Source organism: Chionomys nivalis, chromosome 8 (assembly GCF_950005125.1).
Source record: "Chionomys nivalis chromosome 8, mChiNiv1.1, whole genome shotgun sequence".
Classification (NCBI taxonomy): domain Eukaryota; kingdom Metazoa; phylum Chordata; class Mammalia; order Rodentia; family Cricetidae; genus Chionomys; species Chionomys nivalis.
Window position 1 is genome coordinate 88,325,291 of NC_080093.1, and position 24,616 is coordinate 88,349,906.

At 40.3% G+C, this 24,616-nt stretch overlaps 1 protein-coding gene across 5 annotated transcripts in view; it reads left to right on the forward strand.

Moving 5' to 3' along the window:
• Window positions 1–24,616, forward strand: part of Ric3 (RIC3 acetylcholine receptor chaperone) — a 55,963-nt gene that overhangs the window by 20,970 nt on the left and 10,377 nt on the right. For 2 of the 5 annotated variants that reach the window (XM_057777216.1, XM_057777218.1), the window contains exons 2-5: window positions 9,586–9,812; window positions 10,779–10,851; window positions 12,558–12,651; window positions 18,970–19,118. In XM_057777216.1, the coding sequence (XP_057633199.1) occupies window positions 9,586–9,812; window positions 10,779–10,851; window positions 12,558–12,651; window positions 18,970–19,118 (543 nt within the window). Of the gene's footprint in view, window positions 1–9,585; window positions 9,813–10,689; window positions 10,852–12,557; window positions 12,652–18,969; window positions 19,119–24,616 lie in introns of those variants that run through there. The other 3 variants (XM_057777217.1, XM_057777219.1, XM_057777220.1) reach the window with 3 other exon arrangements.

A 24,616-nucleotide genomic window follows, 5' to 3' on the forward strand; every position in this document is an offset into this window, starting at 1 on the left:
CTAGAAACAACCTAGATGTCCCTCAACCAAAGAATGGATAAAGAAAATGTGATACAGTTATACAATGGAGTATTACTATTGAATGTTAAAAAATTCAATAATAATTTGGATACCAGCCCTCGTCAGAAAAATGATTTTTAAGTCTTTCTCCCATTTAGTGGGTTGTATTCATTTCCTTGATGCTATCTTTTACAGGACAGAAGTTTTAAATTTTAATTATGTCAAATTTGTTTTTCTTTTCTTTTTCTTTATTTTTTCTGAGACAGAGTTTCTCTGTGTTGCTTTGGAGCCAGTCCTGGAACTAGTCCTTGTAGACCAGGCTGGCCTTGAACTCACAGAGGTCCACCTGCCCCTGCCTCCCCGAGTGCTGGGATTAAAGGCAAAGGCGTGTGCCACCACCGTCTGACTTGTTTTCTTCTTGTTTGTTACTTTGGTATTATATTTGAGAAACCACTAACTAGCCTAGGATCAAGAAGACTAACATCTATTGTTTTCTCTTTAAAATTTTTACCTGTTATACTTCAGTCTCCCATCTATTTCATGTTAATTTTTAGTATAGTGTGAATATAAATCCATTTTCTTATTTTTACACATGATTATGGAATATGGCGTGGCTGTCCTTATACATTTGTTGAAAGGCTAGATCCTACTCTCTCGCCCATATGTTTATGCATATATGTGTGTACATTTTCCCTGCACATATGCAGCTGTGAGGAAATTTAATTTATAGATTAGGTATAGTAATACATACCACTAATAATAAAATAGAACAGCTGAAACAATATGCTACAAATCAGTTTTGTGACCTTTACTAAGTAAAATAAGGGTCACTTGAGCAGTGCTGCCGTAGTAGCCCTGATAACTGAAGGAGTACTAAGTGATTAGCTAGCAGATAGCCTATGGCTCATGAATACTATGGGTTTAGGGATGATTTATGTCCTAGGCAGAATGGAGTGAGGTGGTATGACTTTATCATACTACTCAGAATGGTGTGTATTTTATAACTTTATTTCTGGAATTTTCTACTTAACTTTTTTAGATCATGGCTTCCTATGAGTAACTGGACTTACAGAAAGTACGACCATGTATAAAGGAAGTAGACTACTATACGTTGGTTTCTGTCACTAAAACGGCCAGCAGTCAGACCATCATGTGATGTTCCATCTCTCACTAAGAATATCTTGTGTCACCAGGCAGTGGTGGTGCCCACCTTTAATCCTATTACTTAGGAGGCACAGGCAGGTGAATCGGTGGATCTCTTGAGTTTGAGGCCAGCTTGGTCTACAGAGTGAGTTCCAAGACAGTCAGGGCTACACAGAGAAACCCTGTCTCGAAAAACTTAAAAAAAAAAAAAAAGTTTTTTCTGAAAACAAACCTGCTATTAGTCTTTAATCAGGTGATTTTTTGAGACAGTTTCACTGCACAGCCCTAGGTAGCAGGAGAGCCAGAGATGCTTGCTCCTCCTGCCTCTGTGTCATGGGTGCAGAGGTTATAGGTTATCCACACCCAGCTTTCATTCAGTTCACCTTTCTAGTCTTTTCAGTGGGTTTTCTTTCCTCTGACTTTTAAGATATTAGTTTGTGGGCTGGAGAGATGGCTCAGAGGTTAAGAGCATTGTCTGCTCTTCCAAAGGTCCTGAGTTCAATTCCCAGCAATCACATGGTGCCTCACAACCATCTGTAATGAGGTCTGGTGCCCTCTTCTGGCCTTCAGGCATACACACAAACAGAATATTGTATACATAATAAATAAATATTTAAAAAAAAGTTTGCTTTTGTCTTTGATCATTCATTCCCCTCCCCCTCTTGTGCATGAGTCTCCAGGCTTTTTGGTGTGGGGAAGAGTTGATCCAGCTTTCCAGCTTTGCCGCGTAGGTTGAATAGGGTTGCTGCTCAAGCTGACTGCAGTCAAATAACATTTCTTGCAGTGTTCCACCAATGCCTTGGATTTAAGTGTGTTCAGCTTTACCCAAACCACAGGCCTCTCAGTCCCTTCATTATCTCCTAGTAAACTAAATCTTGGAGTAATTTGACTGTCTCCTAGCCCTCTGCTAGTCTGACATTAAATGCTTCTGTTAACTTCATGGTGATAGCCTTGGACCTATCCTTTCTTCCTTTTTTTTTATTGTTATTTTTTCTTTTTTTAATGGCTCTAGCCATCACCTCGGGCACTTAAACCTCACAGCTAACTTACTGTAATAGCTTTCTGCTATTTTTCCCAGACTCTACTCTCTTTCTTATTAGGCCCTGTACTCAACTGCTAGATTAATCCCCCTCAAGCACCTTTCTCATTAAGTTGGTTTCCTGATCCAAGATCCAGGTATCAGATTCATGTACTGCACAGTAGTGTGCGAACTCCTGTTACTTCCTTAATGATGCCAGCCTCACCTGGCAGGGTTTCCTTGTTCTCAGTCTCTCATTTCCTTCAGCAGTTGACCCCATTTGATTGCCCTCTTTTCTTTTTAAAATGTTTGCATTCTTTTAGTGTGTAAAAGTGGAATCTGTAGAAATGAAAACCTTGGTGATAACCTTGCTTGTTGTCTCTTTGTTGTGGACATGCTCCCCTTTATCAACATTGTCCCATGAAAGAACTTCATTTCTATCTTATTTATAATTCTTTTCCTTTTTACCTTGGCAGAATCTTGAACAAAGTACATTTCTAATAAATTTTCACGGCCAGGAGATCGTAACAGCATCATCAGTCTATCAGTGTAGTTTTCTGTATGGACCACCCACCATTCGGTCTGTCCTGCCAGATGCTCCCCAAAGAACAACCCTGAGACTTATTATTAATTATAAATGCTCAGCTGACAGCTTAGGCTTCTTTTAGCCAGTTCTTATAACTTAAACTAACCCATTTCTATTAGTCTGTGAGCTGCCCCAGGCTCGTTTACCTCATACGTCCTTCCCATCCTGCTCTGTCTGTGTCTCTGGCGTCACCTCTAACTCTACCCTTCTTCTCCCCAGCATTCTCTGTCCTGAAAATCCTGCTTAGCCATCCAATCAGCTTTTTATTAACAATGAGAGTAACACATCTTCAAAATGTGCAGACGTATTAGCCCATAGCATCAGTATACAGTTTAAAATGATGTAAAACATCTTTTGTCTCATTATCTGATTTTAATTTTTATGTCACTTTTAAAGGCCTATTAGAACAGTAAAAGAATTTGGAACATGGTTGCTACATACATTAAATTAGATTATTGAACTGTAGCCATCTGATATATCAGATTGTGTCAAGAGAAAGACTGCTCTTTTATATACTGGCTAGACTTTTTCTATTGTATAATTTCGAGAAGAGAGATTTTTTTAACTAAATAAAAACCATTATAGACAATGTAGGGAATTAAAATCATCATAGTAATTTTCTTAACTTTAAATAACTAGATAGACCATATATATCTATATACTATAATATAATAATAAACAGTATATATAACAGTATTACCATTTGTAGTCAATAGAAAAAATGTTTTAAGGTGCTTTTCCATGGCATAGTTTACTTCTATAAATCTGAGTGAAAATCTCAATTTTGAAAAGTAAATGTTTGCAAATCCTATTTTGTATTGAATTAGCACAAGAAAAATTTGAAACAACAATAAAAAAAGTTAACAACCCCTAAGGCAAATGTGGTAGTTTGAATGTAATTGGCCCCATAAGATCATAGGGCGTGACACTATTAGGAGGTGTGGTTTTGTTGTAGTGGGTGTGGCCTTGTTGTGTGGGAGGTGCGCTTTGAGGTTTCCTATGCTCAAGTTCCTGCCCAGTGTCACAGACCATTTTCTGTTACTTTCTGATCAATACGTAGCCAGCGCCTTGTCCGCCTGCATACTACCATGCTCCCTGCCATGCTGCAAATGGACTGGACCTCTGAACTGTAAGCCACCACCTCAGTTAAATGTTTTCCTTTATAAGAGTAGCTGTGGTCATGGTGTCTCTTTACAGCAATAGAAACCCTAACTAAAACAGCAACAGGAAAAAAAAGTTCTTTAGAAATGAAAGCTGGTCTGCTTAAATATTACAGAGATCGAACTATAAGTTAAAATATTGATTATTTATCAAGGTCAACCAGGATGTAGGAAAATATATATGGATACATACTGCTGTGTGTGAACCATATAGTTTTTCATGGGGTGCAATTTGAAAATACTTCTTAAACATATGTGTACCCCTTAGCCCAGAAAAACCACTCCCTGGAATCTCTCGTAGATCCATATAAACAACGATGTGATCATAAAAAAAGGACGTTTTCAGCCTTCAGAAAAATGTAATGTGTATTGATGTATGTAAAAATATTTGAAAAAATAGGCTGTTACTAATGGCAACATTGTAGAATTGGCTAGAAATATGGTTGAAAAGAGATTACATATGCCTATATTGCTTGAAATTTTATAATAAATAAAAATCAATAAAATAATATATTCAAATTTAGCGTATCTAAGAAACAAAATTTCATTTTGGTAAATAGCGAAAGATCTATTAACACAATGGTTCAAATCCTTGATTGTTACACTGTACGAGAATGAATGAAAATAAGCAAATAAAATACTCATTGGTGGAAATTATATACACACTAGTTCTAAGAAAGGCAAAAATACTGGAAATTAAAAATAAGAGTTAATGATTTAGCAGATTTATACAAGAGCCCTGGGAAAGCTAGAAATAATGTAAATATCCAAAATTAGTAATGAAATAATTTGATTGCTAGGCAGTGGTGGCACATACCATTAATTCCAGTATTCCAGAGGACAAGACATGTGGATCTCAGTGAGTTTGAGGTCAGCCTGGTCTACAGAACAAGTGCCAGGAAAGGCTCCAAAGCTACACAGAGAAACCCTGTCTCGAAAAACCAAAAGAAAAAAAAAAAGAATTTGAAAATATAGAGAAAAATTGCATATACCTTTGCGCTACTTTATATGTTTTGATGAGTTGTATATAATGTTCTAAGGAAGAATACATTTATAAAACTAATGTATTTTTATATTATTAAATTATAAAAAAATTATAATTAGCCAAAATCCATAATTTAATTAAAAGTGTTAGGGCCTAAAGAAGCAAAATATTTTTCAAACCTTTAAGGACCAGACATAGTTCATAAAATTATTGAAATAACAAACAAATGGAAACATTTAAGATCATTTTTGTATTTGGTATCATTTTAAATTTAGAGGAGAGAGAGAGAGAGAGAGAGAGAGCGCACACAAGTGAGTGAGCTGTGGGGGTAGTTCCATGCCATAGCGTGTGTGAAAGGCCAGAGGAAAAGTGTATGGGGTCAGTAATCTCCATTACATCTATATGTGGGTTCTAGGGGTTAATCTCAGTGGTTAGACTTTTTAAAAAATTGCATAGTTGGGTGGTGGTGGTGCACACCTTTAATCCCAGCACTCAGGAGGCAGAGGCAGGCAGATCTCTGAGTTCAAGGCCACCCTGGTCTACAGAGAGTTCCAGAACATCCAGGATTACACCCTGTCTTGGAAAAAAAAAAGTTGCATAATAATCTTAAAGCCAACATTCATCACTGAATATGATTCTTGACAATTTAAAAGAGACATAGTCACTGGCACCCAGAACAAGAGCTGGTGGTGACTTGGTGGTTTCTTTGCCCCAACCTGTGCTTCTCTTGTTTACTGTCTTAGTCACTCGACACTGTGGCCATGGCAATGCAATGCTTATAAAGAAGGCATTTAACTGGGGCTCCTTACAATTTCAGATGTATGGTCTGTTGTCATCTCGACAGAGAGGGAGCATGGTGGCATGCTAGCAGACACGGTGCTGGAGAGTAGCTGAGGTTCTTCAGCCAGACCTGCAGACAGCAGAAAGTGAAACTGAGTCCATCCTTGGTGACCCACTTCCCTCAGCCTGGTCACACCTCCTAATTCCTCCAATCCTATCAGAGAGTTCCATTCCCTCTTGACTAAGATTCATTTCTATGAGCTCATGGGAGTGGCGGGGCATTCTTACTCAAACTACTCCATCGACCCACTCTTATTCTTATCATTGTGGTTTTTTTTTTTCTCATTGTTTTGAGACAGTCTCACTTTATAGCTCAAGTTGGCCTGGAGCTCACTCTGGTATCCAGGCTACCTTCAAACATACGACAATTTTTCTGCCTTGGCCTCCCCATTGTTAGGATTATAGGTGTGAGGCACCATTCTTGGGTTGGCCCACTCTGAAACAGTGGGTTTCCTCCATAGCTTCCATGGCATCCAAAGCCAGTACTGAGAGGGAAAGGAAAACTACTGGAAGGGAGCATGGGTAAGAAAGGGTATAAAGCAGAAGGCAGTTTCCATTCCCAGTAGCTAATGAGTTAACCTCCTTGCCTCCCTTCTACCCTTCTACCTCAGGGCAGAGTTCACTTAAAGGTAGATAGCTCTCTTCACAGAACTTCGAAATCTGTTTTACAAGTACAGAAGTTCTTTTCTCTTTAGGCCCATTTATGTGTTTGAGTGTGAATGCACATGTATGTAGATATATTTGGAGGCCATTGGAAAACTCAGGTATTTTTTCTTGGGCTGTTTGTCTGTCTGTCTGTCTATCTCTGTCTATCTGAGTACTTTACTGGCCTAGAACATGCCAAGTAGGCTTAGCTGGCTGGCCATGAAGTCCCAGGGATCCTCCTGTCTCCAGTTCCCCATCACTAGGATTACAAATGCACAGCACCATGCTTGGCTTTTAAATATAGGTTCTGGGACTCAAACTCCAGTCCTCATGTTTGCAAAGCAGGCACTTTACTTGCTGGGTCCCAAGCCAGGTCATATGTGTCTTCTCTAATGTCTTTATTTTAAACCTTTATACCTTCGTGTTTGTGTTTGCTTAAAAAGGAATGCAAAGAAATTATGTGTTCAACTTACATGGTATCATTCACAGCAAGAAATGCAATGCAGCATTACTGTGCTGTTGTTTAGCCTGACATGTTCCTCAGAGATGCTGTCACATTGGGTGCAGCCAGGAGTTCTACTTATGTCATAGGAAAGAATTCAGGAGTTGAGGAGTTGTTATAAAGCAAAATTGAGTTTACTAAGAAAAAGATACTATAAAACCAGTGTGTAGATGTGGGCTTAAGATAGTCATATTTCAGTACCTTAGCGCTCACACTCTCTCTCTGTGTCTCTCTCTGTCTCTGTCTCTCTCTGTGTCTCTGGTGTGATTTTGTGACTTTTGAAGTCACAATGATATCATTGCTATCTAAGTTTAAAAGGTTAAGTGCAAATATTTTGGTATACTTTTGGGGGAAAGTGCTGGGGATTTACCTTGGAGCCTTGCACATGCTAGGCGGCTGCTTTGCCAAATGAGCCACATCCCTAGCCCTGACTTTTTGTTTAAAGGATTTTTATCCAAAGGTGTCTTCTGAGGTAAGTGGTACATACTTAAAGATAAGAAAGGACTGCTGTTCGGATAAAAACAGAAGTCAAAAAAAGTCAATGTACTCTTACTGTACAGTAAGAGGTAGGTCCAGGCATGGGTTTTGATTATAAATGTGGTTCACAAACCACACTTGTAAGATTTACTCAGAAAAATACAGTTCAAAGATGAGAAATGACTGATGATAAAAATTAAACTTAATTTGGGGCCTAAGCATGGTCATTAGTTTATTTATCATCCATCTCTCTTTGTGTCCCTCTTCTGACCACAATATGTTTTTGAGACAGTGTCTCCTGTAGCCACCTGAATATTTACCCAAGGATGGTTTTGATTTCCTGATCCCTTGCCTCCACTTCCCCTGGAATTACAGGGATGTGTGACCATGTCTAACTCATTAGCTGATTTAACACTCTTATTTAAGAAATCTCAGGAGTGGCCATCTTCATAGTGGTTTTGCTATTGCAGTCAAAATTCTTGACTTTCCATCACAGATCTGTAGTGAGTAATTCAGCCCGCCTATCCATAACTGTATTTGAGCACTTCTCCCAGATTTACACACGGAGGTGGGGCGGGATATCACTAGATCATCCAGCCTATGCATAGTATCACAAAGCACAGGTACCAGTTAGCAGGGTGACTGTGTGTGTGTACTCTTACCTCAGTGCACAATTCTTGCCTTCCCATATCTTGGCTACCTTTTGCTGATTTCCACCGTCCTGCTTGGAAAGTCCTTTCTCAGTAACTCTGCACGTTGGCCACATACCCTGTTGGTACTGGTAACTCAGCACTGACCAGCCACTGCCACACTTTAAGTTTCATTTGTCTGTTGGCAGCCACGTAGGTGTCCCTTTCTGTAAGTTCCTTATTCATATCTTTGGTCCCTTTTGCTGTGAATTTCTTGTGGTGTCATTAAGTGACAGGCTCTTCTCTATTATAGATATCTGGTCCTTTTCCAGTTTAAATGTTAGACTTTTTCATGATTTCATTCCTCCTAATTCTCTTCATGGTCTTCTGTATGCACAGAAATCCTTAATTTTGTTGAAGTCGAATATAGTAAATTTGTGTGTTTAAGAGTTTCTTGGAGGTTCTTCTGTTCTCTAGTGTCCTGTACTTTAGAATGTTACCCCAACACTGGTTTTCAAACACTTGTACTTGTGGCTTTTTGAAGACTTACTGTTTCCTTTCTTTGTCTCCAATTGGGCTTGTGGTGTTATCTTTTGGCTGCTCTTAATGGAGTTTTAAAAAAATGAAAGAAAATGGATTATAAACCTCCCCTTCTCTAAGCTCTTCCAGGATTGGGCCTTTGGCCCTGTTTTTCCTGTTTGAATCCTGTCTGCTCAGCTATAGCTGATCCAAAGCGGTGCTTGCCTCCCTAAGCTGAGCACTCACTCAGCCTTCCTCCAAGGAATTTAGAATTAGGGCCTGTCTTAGCTAGTTTCTTGAAGGAGTTGCAAATTAAGAGGTTTGGAATGACTGTCTTCTACTGTGGGCACAAAGAACTAGAGGAGTTATCTGAAGAAAGAGATTGAAGTTATGAGCAAAGAAACAAAGGGAAAGGCTGTGGTCCCATAACGAGGAGAGAGTTGGAGCTGGAATGTGAAAGTAGCCGGCCTGGATCCTCCTGGTGGCTTTCCAGTTTCTGGTTCTGTTCTCTCCTGAGAATACATTACATTTCCTTTTGCATTAGATAGAGGTGGCTAGCCACTGTAACAGACAGACTCCAAAGTATATAATGGACCTCACACAGTAAATGCTCGCTTCTCACTTACACAAACAGGACCAGGTGACTCTAAGTTAGCAGGGTGACAATTATGTAGGAACCAAGGTTGATGGAGGCTCTGCCATTTGCTACATATGACTGTCAAGGTCTCCCTGGCCTTTAGCGTCCATCCTACAGAAGGAAATGGTCATGTAATTGAACCTATGGGAAGCTTTATTGACCAAGTTCCTTCAACTAGAACTCTGTCACATTTAACTCTACAGAAGGAGGAAATGTAGTTTAGCTATGGACCAAGAAGGAAGAGGAAATGTGTTTAGTGAATAAGTTAAGATTACTACAACATGTTTGTATCTGTATGATACTTCTCTTTCTAATCAAATTTCTCTTTTTTTCTTAAACATGTTTGAGATGCTTCTGTTATTTTAGCTTCAATGCATAAGATGTTTTTTTGCCATATCCATATTTAAAATAGAAGAGATAAAGCTGAGTAATTACTTTTCTCAGGAAAACTGGGCCGATTTCCACCTATGATGCATCACCACTCAGCGCCCTCAGACGGGCAGATGCCTGGAGCTCGTTTCCAGAGGTCCCACCTTGCAGAGGCCTTCGCAAAGGCCAAGGGAGCAGGCGGAGGTGCTGGAGGAGGGGGCGGTGGAAGAGGACTGATGGGCCAGATCATTCCAATCTACGGCTTTGGGATTTTTTTGTACATACTGTACATTCTGTTTAAGGTAAGTGGAATTATCTTAGACATATGCCAGTGAAAATTTAATGTTGTTATAATAAAAATCATCTCCAGTAAAACCCTATAAAGGTCACATAGCTCTTTCAAATCCATCATCTCTTTAAAAAAAAACCTCATCTCTTTGAACAGTTAGGATAGCTATCATCTCAGTTTTACAGCTGAGAAATCTTAGCATAGATTTACAACTAAAATGTAAGGCCAGGGTTTAAACCGGGATCTTCTAGTTCATAATCCAATCAGCACTATAATTCAAAGGAAAAGAACAAAAAACTAGGCATTTTTGCAAGCTGATAGACCATAAAGATGCTCTAGGAAAAGGCTTGTTCATAGGATGAAAGCCAGGCTTCCAAGTAGCCACTGTAAGGTCCATTTAATGGTGCCAGGGTATAGGATACTGTGTATGGTGTCATCTCTGTAATTCTCCCAAAAAACTGTCATATCTACATACGCAGCCCAATAGTTCCTGGTTCTGGGTGTTCTACTGGGTCTTTTAAGGCAGACCCCCAATTTAGTTCTACCTTCAAGTAGGTTTTTATAGGCTACAGACTTGTTCTCTGTGAAGAGGTGTAGAATCTTTGTCTTACGCTCATGCTTAGAGTAAAGTGAGGAGATTTTAGTTTCTTCTTACCCAGGAATTCTGCAGGCAGCCTGAGCTGAGCATGAGAATGTCCCCGGGGTGGTACTTTACATCACCTGTCCTTCGATAAGCATCGGTACGCAGACAACGATAAGATTTTGTTTCCTTTGTGCTTTGATTTTTGCTTTGACCATTTTTGCCTTCTTGACTCTTTCAGTGGCTTTAAAAAGACATTTCTCTAATGCTGATATTTGCTTTGATTTCTGACTTAAATTTTGTCTCCCAGCTTTTTTTTTCTTTCCATTTAACATGTGGTGTTCCGTGCCTTTGAGGCTCTGAGCTGCTGCTGATGTGCTGTACCTCCTTCATCCTCAGCTTTCGAAGGGGAAAACTGCAGAAGATCGGAACTGCCCCACTGCCCCACCTGGGAACTCCCATAGGAAGATCAGTAAGTGCTCCTTCCCACGTATCCACTTTTACTGAGTTGGAGTGGAATACAGCCAGGGGGCACAGACATTTCTCAAAAGTGTATGGATATTGGGTCTTAAAGGGCTAATGCCGCAAAAGACACAAGGCTGCTAGATCTTTGCTATACATTAGCAAATTAACAGTCAACATTTGCCTTAGTTACTTTTCACCTACAGTCTTCAGGATATTTGTAGCAAATGTGTTTGTTTCTCAGAGGAAAACCGAGGAAGAAATTGCATCACTGTTACAATCCATAGTTAGCTCTTGACACTTTGGAATCTTGAAATGTGCTATCAGATAGTTCCCAACTGAGTATTCTGTGCCGTTGGGGAAATAAAATGTATATAGCACAGTCCTTCTAAGAATTTATAGGTTAGAATGATTCCAGGAAATAGGATCTGTGGGCTAAAGCACTTGCTGCACAGGCAGGAACTGAGATGGAATCTCCAGCACCTGTGTACAAAGCCAGGCGCGGCTGTGCATGCCTGTGACTCCAACACAGGAGCCTTAGGTTTCCCTGGCCAGCCAGCCTAGCCAGCACAACGAGCTCCTGCTTTATTGTGAGACCCTATTGCAAAGGAATAAGGGAGAGAGTGACAGAGGAGGACACTGTGTGCCATCTTCTTGTACACCTGCACACTAACTTGCATGGGTCTCACTCACACAGATGCTTCACACACTCAATGCATACACAAAGCACAAAAATAGTAAAAAACCAAAACAAAATACACACTCTAATAATGAATAAAATAAAAAACAGACTGTTGAGATCGTCTTTTGTCAGAGACAGAAAGAAGTACATCAGATGGTAAAATGGACTCCCAAGACTGCTTTTTATAACAATGGCAATCGTGGTGAGTCAGCTTTATCTTTTAATTCAGAATAAAATTATTAACAATAACTTCAGTGCCACATAGTGCAGTTTGCACCCACTTCACAGGAATTAACTGCCTTAAAAGACTTTTTAGAGTCGGGCATATACTTAGGAGGCAGAGGCAGGTGGATCACTGTAAGTTTGAGGCCAGCCTGGTCTACAAGAGCTGTTCCAGGACAGCCAGGGCTACACAGAGACCCTGTCTCAAAAAAAAAAAAAAAAAAAGGAAAGAAAGAAAAGGCCTTTTAGAATCAGGCAGTGGTGGTGCACACCTTTAATCCTAGCATTCAAGAGACAGAGGCAGCTGGATCTGAGTTTGAAGCCAGGCTGCTCTATAGAGTAAGTTTGAAGCCAGCAGGTCTACACAGGAAAGGTGTGAAATAGAAGTCTAGGTGTTCGTATGCTAAGGGACATTTAGTTTTCTTACTGCCTGAAAGTGCACTTCATAGTTTTGAGTATTTTTTTTTCTGTTGTGCTGTTGCTCACTCTCTCTCTCTCTCGCTCTCTCTGTGTGTGTGTGTGTGTGTGTGTGTGTATGTCTGTATTGTCTACATTCTTTAGTTGGCTCTGTTGAATTCTGTGTGGAAGGAGTGATTTATTTATCATTTCCTAAGTGAGTATGTATCCTGTTGATCCTCGTGACCAGACCTCTAAGCCTTTTCTGTGCTGGTTGTATTAGTTAGAGAAGCTCGTGTCTATTCTCCCGAATCTCTGAAAAGCCTGGATTATCACAGATCATCTCAGCTAACTGTTTCTTGAAAGGGTTTAGGGAATGGTATATGATGGTTCTTAGATTGATGCTTGTTTTTCAGCCAATTATGAGCTTGTTCAACTGCAAGAAAAACTAAAAGAGACAGAAGAAGCCATGGAAAAATTAATCAATAGAGTGGGACCTAATGGTGAGAGGTAAGTTTTCTTTTTTGTTTGTTTGCTTGCTTACTTTTGAGACAGGATTTCTTTGTGTAGTCTTGGCTCTCTTAGGACTAGACTAGGCTGGCCTCAAATTCACCGCCTTTACCCTGAGTGGAAGAAATGGGGTAGTGTGATGGCTCATCAGGTAAAGGTTCTCTTTTTCTTTGTTTGTTTTTGGTTTTTGAGACTCTGTTTCTGTGTGTAGCCCTGGCTGTCCTGGCTGTCCTGGAACTCACTCAGTAGACCAGGCTGGCCTCGAACTCAGAGATCCTCCTGCTTCTGCCTCCTGGGTTCTGTAATTAAAGACATGTGATTCCACATCCAAAACTTTTTTTTTTTCTTTATGAGATAGGGTCTCACTATGTACTTTTGACTGTCCTGGAACTCGCTCTGTAGACTAGGCTGGCCTCAAACTCACAGAAATCTGTCTGCTTCTGCCTTCCGAGTGCTGGGATTAAAGGCATGCGCCACCATACCTGGCTCAAGAGGTAAGTTTTCATCAAATAGGACTCAGATAATTTCATGAGTATCTTTTTGCTTTTGATGTATAGACATGTAAGTCTTACGTGGTTTTGTCTTATGTAATTGTCAGGTTAGGTGTAATATATGTGTTCTTTCTCAGTTGACATCCAGTTTCATATTATTGAGAAACCTATTTTCAAGCATTAAATGTGGTATGAATTATTGTGAGAGTTTGAAATTTGTAAATCATGTAGGATCAAATAACCTAGTTTTAAGAAGTATCTTTCCCTAGTTGTCTAATGTAAAATATTAAGTAAAATCTGGTTATTGTATGTTATATTTTCTGAGACCAAATTGAAAAACGAAAAACCAACAAACAAGGGGCTGGAGAGATGATGCAGTGGTTAAGAGCACAGCTGCTCTTCCAGAGACCTGGGTTCAGTTCTCAGCACCCACATGGCAGCTCACACTGTCTGTAGCTCCAGTTCCAGGGGACGGGGTCCATTGCTCTCCTCGTGCCTCCCTGGACACTGCACACATGTAGTGCACAGACATATATTCAGGCAAACACTTAGGAAGGGACATTTCTGCTCTGCCACACTGGCCAAGGATCTGAAAAAGAAGGGGCAAGAGGTTTATGAAAATGGGAACAACTTAAAAAACAAAACCCAGGAAGGAAAAGCCAGAATATGATGCTGTGGATACTGTGTACCAAGACAGAGAGTCCCAGCTGAATTTCTAACAGGAAAGGAGAGAGAACTTCACAATGGGCCATAAAATCTCATGCGGGATAGTGAACAGTCGCCCACAGTTGTCCACATTTATGGAGTCTTTGATGCAAGGAACAGGCATTGACCTCTTATATTTGCCATCTTTCAAGTACTTCTTCTCTGTGTCTCCTCCTCTGCTCCCTGACATCTAGTTTGCCCATCCCTGGTTGCATATTAGAAGAGTAGACAACTGAACGGTGGCGCGCCTTTAATCCTAGCTCTTGGGAGGCGGAGGCAGGTGGGTCTCTGAGTTCAAGGCCAGCCAGGTCTACAAGGTTCAGGGCTAACAGTGAAATTCTGTCTCAAAAAAGAAAGAGAGAAGGAGAGAGAGAGAGAGAGAGAGAGAGAGAGAGAGAGAGAGAGAGAGAGAGAGAGAGGAAGAAGAAGAAGAAGGAGGAGGAGGAGGAAGAGGAGGAGGAGGAAGAGGAGGAGGAAGAAGAGGAGGAGGAGGCATCCTCACAGTGCAGCTTCATGGCCTGACATTTCTTTATATTATCTCCTGTGCTATTGAAATGCTATTCATGAGGATGAACACTGGAACATTTCCTGTCTATATCAGGAACTTTGACCTCTTCGCAGTTCAGAAAGTAGGCTTAAAACCTAAAATGTTTTCTGAAGTCACATATATACATGACTGTACTTGTGTGTGTATATAAAGGTTCACTAAACTTGCTAAAGACTGTTCTGAGCTAACTGCTTTTGTAGACATTATCTAATGTACAAATGTATGTGACTTTCCTGTCTGGGTGGAGAACTACCCTGACTTTTATAGGCTCTTATGCCTCAGATTAATATCTGTACCTTAGTTTGGGCTGCTGACTGCCCCAAGCAAGTCTAAGAGTCATGAACTCCATAGATGAATATCTATAGTTAGAGTCCCTTACTCGGGACCATGTGAAGATATTCATTATTACCCACCATTACTCAGAGTCAAATCAGATGATCCGTCAGCTGTCCAACATGAACCGTCTCTCCATTGGCCTCGCTGGAATTCAGTACTGTAGCTCCTAACTACCTTCTGTCTTCTTTGTGCTGTATGTGCAGAGCCAGAGGAAGGTGTCCTTGCGCTGCCGCTAGAGTTGCGCCATCTCCTTGTTCCTGGGGAGCCTCTATGATGTCTTATTCTTTACAAGAGGCTGAGGTGTAGACGGCTTGAGAACATCTCAGTTCCAGCATGCAAAGCAGTAGATGTGTAAAGTGTTACCTGTAGTACTTCTCAGGAACTGGAAGGCAACTCTGCTTCCGTGAAAGCACATTCCCTGGTGGCTAAGGATGCTAAGCACTTTTAAAAGCACTTATTGGCATCTGTGTTTCTTCTTTTGAGAACTGTACATTCAGTTCAGTAGGCTTTTTATTGTTTGTATGATTAGATTTTTTTGTTTAACTTTCTGTTCTTTATCTATTCTATGATCTTAGTCCCCTGTCTGATGTGTAGCCAATAGGATCCTGTACCATTTCTGCAGGCATCCTTCACTCTGGTGATTGTTCCCTTTGCAGTGCAGTAGCTTTTTAATTTCACATAGTCCTATTTCAGTTCCTATGGAGTTTCCTATGCTATTTGGATCCCTGAAATAAAAATCCTGTGCCTAGATCTTGAAGTGTTTCACCTGCTTTCCTCTAGCAAGCTAAAAGTTTCAGAACTTAGCATGACCTACCTAGTCCTGGGTGGGCTGGGCCTTGCAGACTTTTGTGTGGACTCTGTTTTCATCCTCTCCTTTGATCCATTTGAATAGGTTCCTGTGCAGGGTGAGATGTGCACCAGGTTTCCTTCTGTGCCTGCCTCTGTAGTTCTAGCAGTCATGATTATCAGAAGAACTGTGGATGCTCCAGTGTTTTCTGTTTGATGATTTCAATGACATCTTGACTTCTGGGGCAAGGAAAGGATTTAAGACAAGGAGCACAAGCTTGCTTACAGCTCTAACCTTTTGTATGGTATCCATATACTGCATACTTTCCATAGTGTTCCTGACTGCAAGATGTTGGCCTGAAACTGAGAAATTGTCAATTCTGAAACTGTACCTTCATATATCTATATATGACTATAAGCATGAAAAGGGTTCCTGATGTGGCTCATAAATTTTTGAGGTACCTTTCACCTCAGGGGTATAGGTCTATACATGTGCAGTGACTTCTATGTTATGTCTGATTTTAAACACAGTATCGAACTCAGAGACACAGTTAAGGAAGCAAGGTGAGATGTTCTTATCTCTGCCTTTAGAATTAGCAAGGTTTCCTTCCAAGAATAGAGTGTCTGGTCAGAAATGACTTATATTCTAGAAACATGGTATAGCCTGAGAAAGCGCTGGTTAAAAAGAGCCTACACCTGAGTGCCCTGGCCTTGCCAACCTCCCTCACATGCTCTCTTGTACATGCCCCACCCTCCCCCAACCCACATAACTACCCCCCCTCAAAAAAAAAAAGAACATTTTTGCATCTAGGACTTGCAAATCTATTTTCCTTTGCTGAGGCATTGACCTCCACTTAGTTGGTTCAATCTAGGTCAAGCAACTTTTAATGAACCAATCACGACAGACAGGAAGATGGAATAGGAAGACTGCCACTTGACCACTGTCAAAGGAAGGTAAAGGGATGAATGGCTGTACCCTAACCTATAGTGTGAGCAAAAGAGAGACTGTGCCCCCATAGGAAACCAACTAGGTAATAACGTGGAAGGAATGGAAAGATACAAAGATCCCTGAAGATTTATAGTACTTCTTGCGAGATTCTGGCATTAACTAAGATTAAACACAAAAGAAGAGAAAGAAGATAAGGATTTTGGGATAATGAACATGGACTGAACTTTGAATATGGTTGAGATGCTGTCAGAATAGCCACATATAATATATAATAGCTACAGGACCATGTGCTGTTGGGATACGATCAAGGTCATGGTGAAAGATGAGATCACCAAATCTTTGAGACCATCATATTCTGGTGTTAACCTTGGTCTTTCCTTTCTGCTTTGTTCTATCTGTATTTAACTCTTGGATTTGGACTTGATGATTCCTTTGGTTAAAAGTCAGGTGACATTATTTAACCATCTGTGACCTTATATTTTTCTAATATTTTGGAATCTGCCATAGATAACCTGTTATTCTGTTCTGCTTGTTCATGTAGCTTCTTGTGGGCCTTGGTTTTGAGGGACTGAATTTAGGGTTATTTGAAATTTAGTGTGATGACAAGTCCCCAAGTAGAGATGCTGAGGAAATAATTGGACAACAGGGACATCTGGGTAAAAAGTAAAGACTAAAGATAGGGTTCGGATATCTTCTCTTTAGGTAATGACTTAATCTGTGATGCTGGGTCAGTCTCCCTGGAGCGTGACTGTAAAGTTGAGCCTTCATGATGACCAGGCTTAGTAAATGGAGAGAGTAGGCCAAGGTCAGAACTAAAAGAAATGCCTAGAGAAGTGGGAGGGATGCAGGTGTGTTCCTGCTAAAGCAGGAAGTTTCAGAAGGACGCTCTGCAGTAAGAATCGAGAAGAACAAACTGGAAGGTAAAGACCCCTGGACTCAGGAGTAAAACAGTCACTGATGATTTTTGTAAGATTTGGTAAATGACAGAGTGAAGACCACATTTCAGAGGTAGAGGAAAACAAACGGTGAGTAAGTGAGACCAGCCAGACGGATATGTAGGCATGCTGTGTGTGCTGCATGAGTAGTCTGACTGCCCTGCGGGGGCTTCAAGGCAGGCTGAGATAGCAAGAATTCCATAAAAAACGTTCACTGTAGTAAATCCTGAAGAGGTGTTATGTGTATCCTGGACTCTGTTTAATGGCAGGCAGACATATGTTTTCAAAGTTAAAAGGATGTTTAAGTTTGTCATTTTATCTGTTCTACTTTAGTTAAAGGTTTCCATTTTCCATAAGTTAGGAACAGAGGCTCAGTTTTGTTTCATTTAGGTCAGACTATTCCATGTACACGTAGAGAAATGATCTGTAAGCCTGCTAGCCGGAGCTGTCCTGCTCTACCCCTGAACTCTCCCACAAAATGGGTCATTTTCATCAGAGGAAGTTGGAGAACTGAGCTGATTTTGTTTTCTTCCCAGTGAGGGGGGTGGAAGTGACACACCTTTCCTCAGTTACACGCTCAGTGTTTGACGGAGAAGCCTGTTTTTCCTGTCAGGTGAGCTCGGAGAGGAGCGCAGTGCAGATCACACTGAGCAGAGAGAGGAATGGGCGCCTCCATAACTGGTGCGTGGTTTTCTACTGCAGCTCTGACTTGGGTGCTTGGAGCTTTAAGGAGAGAATGAGTAGTTCTCTTAATTCCTCCACTAGATGAACTGGCCTCAAAACAGGTTTCTGTTTGCTGTCCAGGACCCTGCCTTTCTGTGTGATGCAGCGTTTTCCTTTCCGGGGCCTTGTTTCCCTCAAGTCTGGTGCTGTTCTTGCAGGTATTTGCCCAGAACCACAGCTAAGTTGGCAGTCAGGTGCAGTTTTCTAAACTGTGGAAATTGAGTACTGTGGTGGGGTATTGGCTCATTGGTAGAGTGTTTGCTTATCGGAGTTCTAAAAGAAAGGAGAGGAGAGGGAGTGGGAAAGGAGAGATGGAAAAACAAAAGGCACGAACTATAATCACCATGTGTAAATTTCAGTTTGTGGATATCAGTTTGTCAGTTTCTTTATCTACATGATTGAGTGTTCTGAGAATAAGCCTTTCAGATTCCAGTCCAGTGTTTTTCTGTGGTTGAGACTACTGGTCTAGAATATTTTTCTTTGACATCCTTGCTTCAGAGAAGTGTCTCATAGTAAAGGGAATAAGGTATGAGTTTGAGGGAAATTGAGAGTCTGGGGGCTCAGCTTGGTGAGATGTACGGCTGAGACCACTGGGGTCTTGTTTCCATCTCAGTAATCATGGACTCAAGCAGTCACTGAAGTACTCTGGGGAATAGACTCCCCGTTTGTAAGATCACAACATGGAACTAACATCTCTGGCACCAACCATGACATTCCAGAGTCAATTCTAGAAAATCACCTGCTGTTAGACCTCCTCTGTGAGGATCCAAACAGATCATGGTGAAGTTTCCCCCATTGCTTAGGAGTGCTGACCACCAAATGGCTGGATTGTCTGATGTTTCTCAGCAGAGCACAGACTGTGACATCTGACCAAGAGAAACGATTACTGCATCAGCTCCGAGAAATCACGAGGGTCATGAAAGAAGGCAAGTTCATTGACACATCTACTCCAGAGAAGGAAGCCGAGGAAGCCCCTTACATGGAGGACTGGGAAGGTAAAATGCCCCCTACTTCTTTATTAGCTGTCACCCAGAAAGACTTCTTACCAGTTTCCTTAAAAATCAGCTGGTACTGAGGCATGACAAATCTCTGTTCTCACTTTATAATGTTTACCTTTTATAAATGTGCAGTTGGAAAGTTTGGCAAACATCTACAGTTGTAATCACACTCAGAATAGAACAGTTTCATGGTGCTAGAAAGTCCTGCCCTCTTGCCTCTGGCAGCAGCTGAGCTGCTTTCCACCCCAATAACTGGGCTTTTCCTGTATCAATGGATTGTAGTGCAGATGCACTGTGGTGGGTTTCTTCTGTTTAGAGTAATGCTTTTGAGAGTCGTGTGTGTTGTTGAGTGTGTCACACATTTTTTCAGAAGTTGCTGGAGTATTGTAGAAATATACCATAGCTTGTTCATCCATTCACTAGCTGATTGACACTGGGCTCTTCTGGCTTTGGACTGTGGGGTCCGAGCTGCTGTGAGGTTTGCACACAAGGCTTCTCGTGGCTTCTTTTGGACACACTGTGCTTCTCTTTCAATGTAGGACTGGGATTTCAGGGTTTATAGTCCATATATGTTTAAATTTATAGACTCTATAAGCTAGCTTTAAAGTGGCTGTACATTTTCACCAGTAGCTTGTGAGTCAGTTATCCCATATCCTTGCTAATACAATGTCTCTGTAAATGTTAGCCATTCTGTGAGATTACAGTGGTATTGCATTCATAAGTCAAATTTACATTTTCCCAGTGACTTATGATGTTGAACATTTTTTCATGTGCTTATTTCCAAACTGCATATCTTTATTGAAGAGCTTGTTCTAATTATTATTTTTGATTATTGGTTTGAATGTGTTTTTATTAAGTTGCAACATAATTTATTTACTGTATGGAGGTCTTTTTTGAGACAAAGTTGTGTGATGCAGTAGCCCTGGCTGGGCTATAGTCACTGTATAGCACCCAGGCTAGTTAGTCATGAATGCATTATCCTTGTGCCTCAGCATCCCTAGTACTGGGATTATATATGTGCATCACCATTGCCAGCTCTAAGAGCTTTTATGTATCTTGGATGCAAGTACTTTACCAGTTAGGTATTTTACATGTATTTTCTCAGAACCTGTAACTCGCCTTTTTATTTCCTTAATAGCATCTTTCAAAGAGAAGCGTTAAATTTTTATGAAGTTATATTTTTCATTTTTCTTTTAACTCATATTTTTATATGTTCTGTTTAAGACATCTTTACCTTATTCAAAATGTTTTCCTCTAGAAATTATATGCTTTAATGCTTGCATTTCGGCTTATTTGAGAATCATTTTTTAATTAATATTTTTGAAAATTAAAGTATAATTACATCATTTTCTCCCTTTCCTTTCCTCCCTCCAACCCCTCCCTTGAGTTTATCTTTATAGATGGTAGGCATCAGAACTTAAATTTGCTTTTTCATATCTCAGTATTATATCATTCTCCTTTAATTTGATCTAGCACACTGGTTGAAAATCAGTTGACTCTCTCTCTCTCTCTCTTTCTCTCTCTCTCTCTCTCTCTCTCTCTCTCGCTCTGTGTGTGTGTTTTCCTAGGTGTGAAACCTAGAGCTTTGCACGTGTGGGCACATGTCTGCCACTGCGCTCCATTGCTAGTCCAGTACCAAATGTCAGCCCTGAAAACATACATACATACATACATACATACATACATACATGTATGCATACAGGTAACATAGATTGAGAAGGTTGTATTTATATGTTTAGGAATGCACATCACATACATACATACACATGTCACAACAATTAAAGAAAAAGAGCCCTGCATTGGTTTTTTAGTTCTAGAATAATTATGATGTGTGTTAAAACCTATTTTTGTCATGATAATATATGACTAGACTCAATTTTCAAAGGCTCTCCCCCCTTTTATTAAAAATAGACTCTTTTCTCATACAATATATCCTGATTACAGTCCCCCCCCACTCCTTCCATTTCCTTCCCCCACCTCCTTGCTCCTCCTGATCCACTACCTTTTCGTCTCCCATTAAAAACAACAGGCTTCTAAGAGATAACAATAAAACATAACAAAATAAAATATGATAAGATAAAACAAAAACCATCCCATCAAAGTTGCACAAGGCAAAGCAACAGAAGGAAAAGAGCCTTAAGGAAGGCATAAGATCCACTAGCTCACAAACTCCTTGGGGTTCCCTGAGCTCTGAGGGAACGAATTGAATGGAGACATCCCATTTAGAACTGTGTGTTCCAAGGACTCCCTCTCCGTATAATGTCTGGCTGTGTGTCTCTGTATTTGTTTGCAAAGATTATTTTTTAATGCTGGTGTTTATAAAGCCTACTACTTACTAGTGATTTTCTTTTATCCTATACTGTCTTTGGACTCGATTTCAGAGTAATGCCATGCACTGGGGTTGCAGTCTTTTCTGGAAGTTTGTGTTGAAGTGCTGTTAATCCATAATCATTACTGGAGTTTATCTGGGCCTGCCTGGGGGATTTCTGTGTTTTGGAATGTGTGTGCAGGTGCATGTGTAGACTTGCAAGAATAAATTGAATTTCTTTAATACTTTAAACTTTGAAAGTAGTTTTATAAGTTTTGCATACTTCATACAAATGTCTTGTTAAAAAATATTGTTCATAATCTTTCCTACCTACTTACTGTCTGTGACACCAGGGGAATGTATACTTTTTTTTTTTTTTTTTTTTTGAGACAGGGTTTCTCTGTAGCTTTGGAGCCTGTCCTGGAACTAGCTCTTGTAGACTGACTTTAAACTCACAGAGATCCCCTGTCTCTGCCTCCCAAGTGCTGGGATTAAAGGCGTGCGCCACCACCTGGCGGGAATGTGTACTTCTCTGTACTGACACTAATAATCTTTTCTTCCTCTCACTTCTTTTCCTGATCAACCGCACAGACTTATAACTTTTGATCTTTTCAAAGGCCTGTGTTTTGTTCTCATTGTGAGGTTGGCTCTGGAATATACTTGAGGGCTGGTTTAGCCTTAGTGAGCCTTGTTTGAACCCGGTTTCTGACAAGTCTTCTCTGGATAGTAGAACAAGCTCTTCTTACCTATGTGTAAGTTTAGGATGTCCTTACTGCTGACACCTGGTGGCATCTTGTTCCTTCCCATGTCAGTACTCAGCTACAAACGTGAGGTTCCCTCTGCATGTCTCTGAAGTATTTAATTAAGAAGCTCTGTAGGTCTCAGCAAATTCTGACTTCCCTTCCTTCTCTGAATTCTCATGTCTGTTTTTCTGAACTCAGGGAATTCCATGGGCCCCCTTTTCCCTTCTCGGGATTATTGTAGTATTTGAAGATGTGCAAAAGGTATAAACAGACGTTTCTGCAGCGAGGATACAGATCGCAAATATACACAATAAAGCATATTCAACATAATTTTCCTCTTACAAAATGCAAATTAAAATTAGAATAAGATAGCAGCACACAAGTAGTGCACAACTTTATCCCAGCAGAAGTAGAAGCAGAGGCAGGCGGATCTCTGTGAGTTTGGGGCCAGCCTGGTCTATATAGTAAATTCGGGCAAAAGGGCTATATAGTGTGACACTGTCTCAAAAAAGGATGCTTCTCCATACCTTTCAGAATGACTGAAATAAGAAATTGCACCAGATTGGACTACAAAGAAAGTATTATGTTTGCATTGGTAGTGAGATATGGAAGGGAATGCATGTGTTATTAGTTAGTTACTTTTCTGTCTCAGTGACCAAATGACTTCCCTTGCCAGTGGCAGGAAGACTTAGTGGAACATCCCATTTCACAACAGGGAGGGTTCAGGAAGCAAAGAAGTGGCCAGGGATTTATCCTCAGCAATCTATATCTTCCAGCGAGGCTTTGCCTCCTCCACAACCTCCAAAACTAGAACCACTAGCTGGGAGCCAAGCATTAAAAATATGAGTCTGTAAGGGACATTTTGTGTTCAATCCACAACAGGATGTTTTGGAAAACAAAGTAGTAGTTTGTTAAAAAAAAAAAAAATCTAAGCATGTAAATACTATTTAATATAGCAGTTGCAGCCTTGATATTTATACCCAAGAAATGAGGGCAGGGACATGCAGGACTTGTACATGAATATTCATAGCAGTTTTATCTAATAGGTAAAAACTAGAATCAATTTGAATATCCTCTAGCAGGTGAATAGTAAATGGTGGTACATGTATTACATAGTATACCACAAAGCAATAAGAAGGATTGAATTATTGATACATGTAGAGAATTATGCAGGGTGAAGGGTAGAAGCTTATTCAAAAAGCTATGATTCTATATGTATAATACTCTTCAAATGGCAAAGTTTGGGAATAGATAACATACTAATAATTGTTAGGAGTTGAGGAGCGACACGCTGGTAGGAAGGAGAGGTTGTGGCCATGAAGGGCAACAACATAAGGCAGCCTTGTGGATGAACATATTCTCTACTATATGTTTTTCTTTTTGTGTATGTTGAATGCATGCATATGTATGGAGTGTATATGCATGTATGCATATTCACGTGTGTTTTCAGGCAAAAGGTTGAGGTCAGGTGTCTTTTTTACTTTTATTTCAGATGTCTTTCTTAATTTCTTTCCACCTTATATATTTAGGCAGGAACTCTTGTTTAAATCCAGAGCTTTCCAATTTCAAGCTAGTCTTGAGGGTCCTGTCTCAGCCTCTAAGCGCTAAGATTACAAGCAGGTTGTTCACGCACACCTGCTGTGTATGTGGTGTTGGGGATTAACTGCCAGGCCTTGTGCTTGCAGGACAAGGGCCTCTCCGTTGAACTATCTCCCTATCCTGTTCTGCTAATGTAGATATCTTGTATGGTGGTTTGAAAGAAAATAGCTCCCAAAAGGGTGGCACTATTAGGAGGTGTGGCTTTGTTGGAGTGCATATGGTCTTCTTAGAGGAAGCGTGTTACTGTGGGAGCGGGCTTTGAGGTGTTCTATGCTCCTGGTAGCCCAGTCTGTCAGTCAACTTCTGGTTGCCTGCAAGATGTAGGACTCTCAGCTCTTCCTCCAGCATCATTTCTACCTGCATGCCACCATGCTCCCCACCACGATGACAATGACTGAACCTCCGAAGCAGTAAGCCAACCACTCCAGTTGAATGTTTTCCTTATAATAGTTGCTGTGGTCATAGTGTCTCTTCACAGAAATAAAAACCCTAACTAAGATATCTTGGTTATGATATTATGCTATATTTTTCTTCATGCCATCAATGGAATAAACTGGGATAACAAGGGATTTCTGTGCTTATGTCAATTTATACTTATCTCAAGATTAAAAAAAGAAGTTAATTACTGAAAGTAACACAAGAAGTTGTAACACAGAGGTTAATAGTAAAGCTTTCTATACATAAAACTTCCTCCTTATGTAGTTAAAAATACTATAAGAGTTTAAAAGCTCATGCTGGACTAGAAAAATATCTACAGCAAATGTGCATAAAACAAATTGATGGGCTTATATGTAAAATGTTCTGGGCTGGAGAGATGGCTCAGTGGTTAAGAGCATTGACTGCTC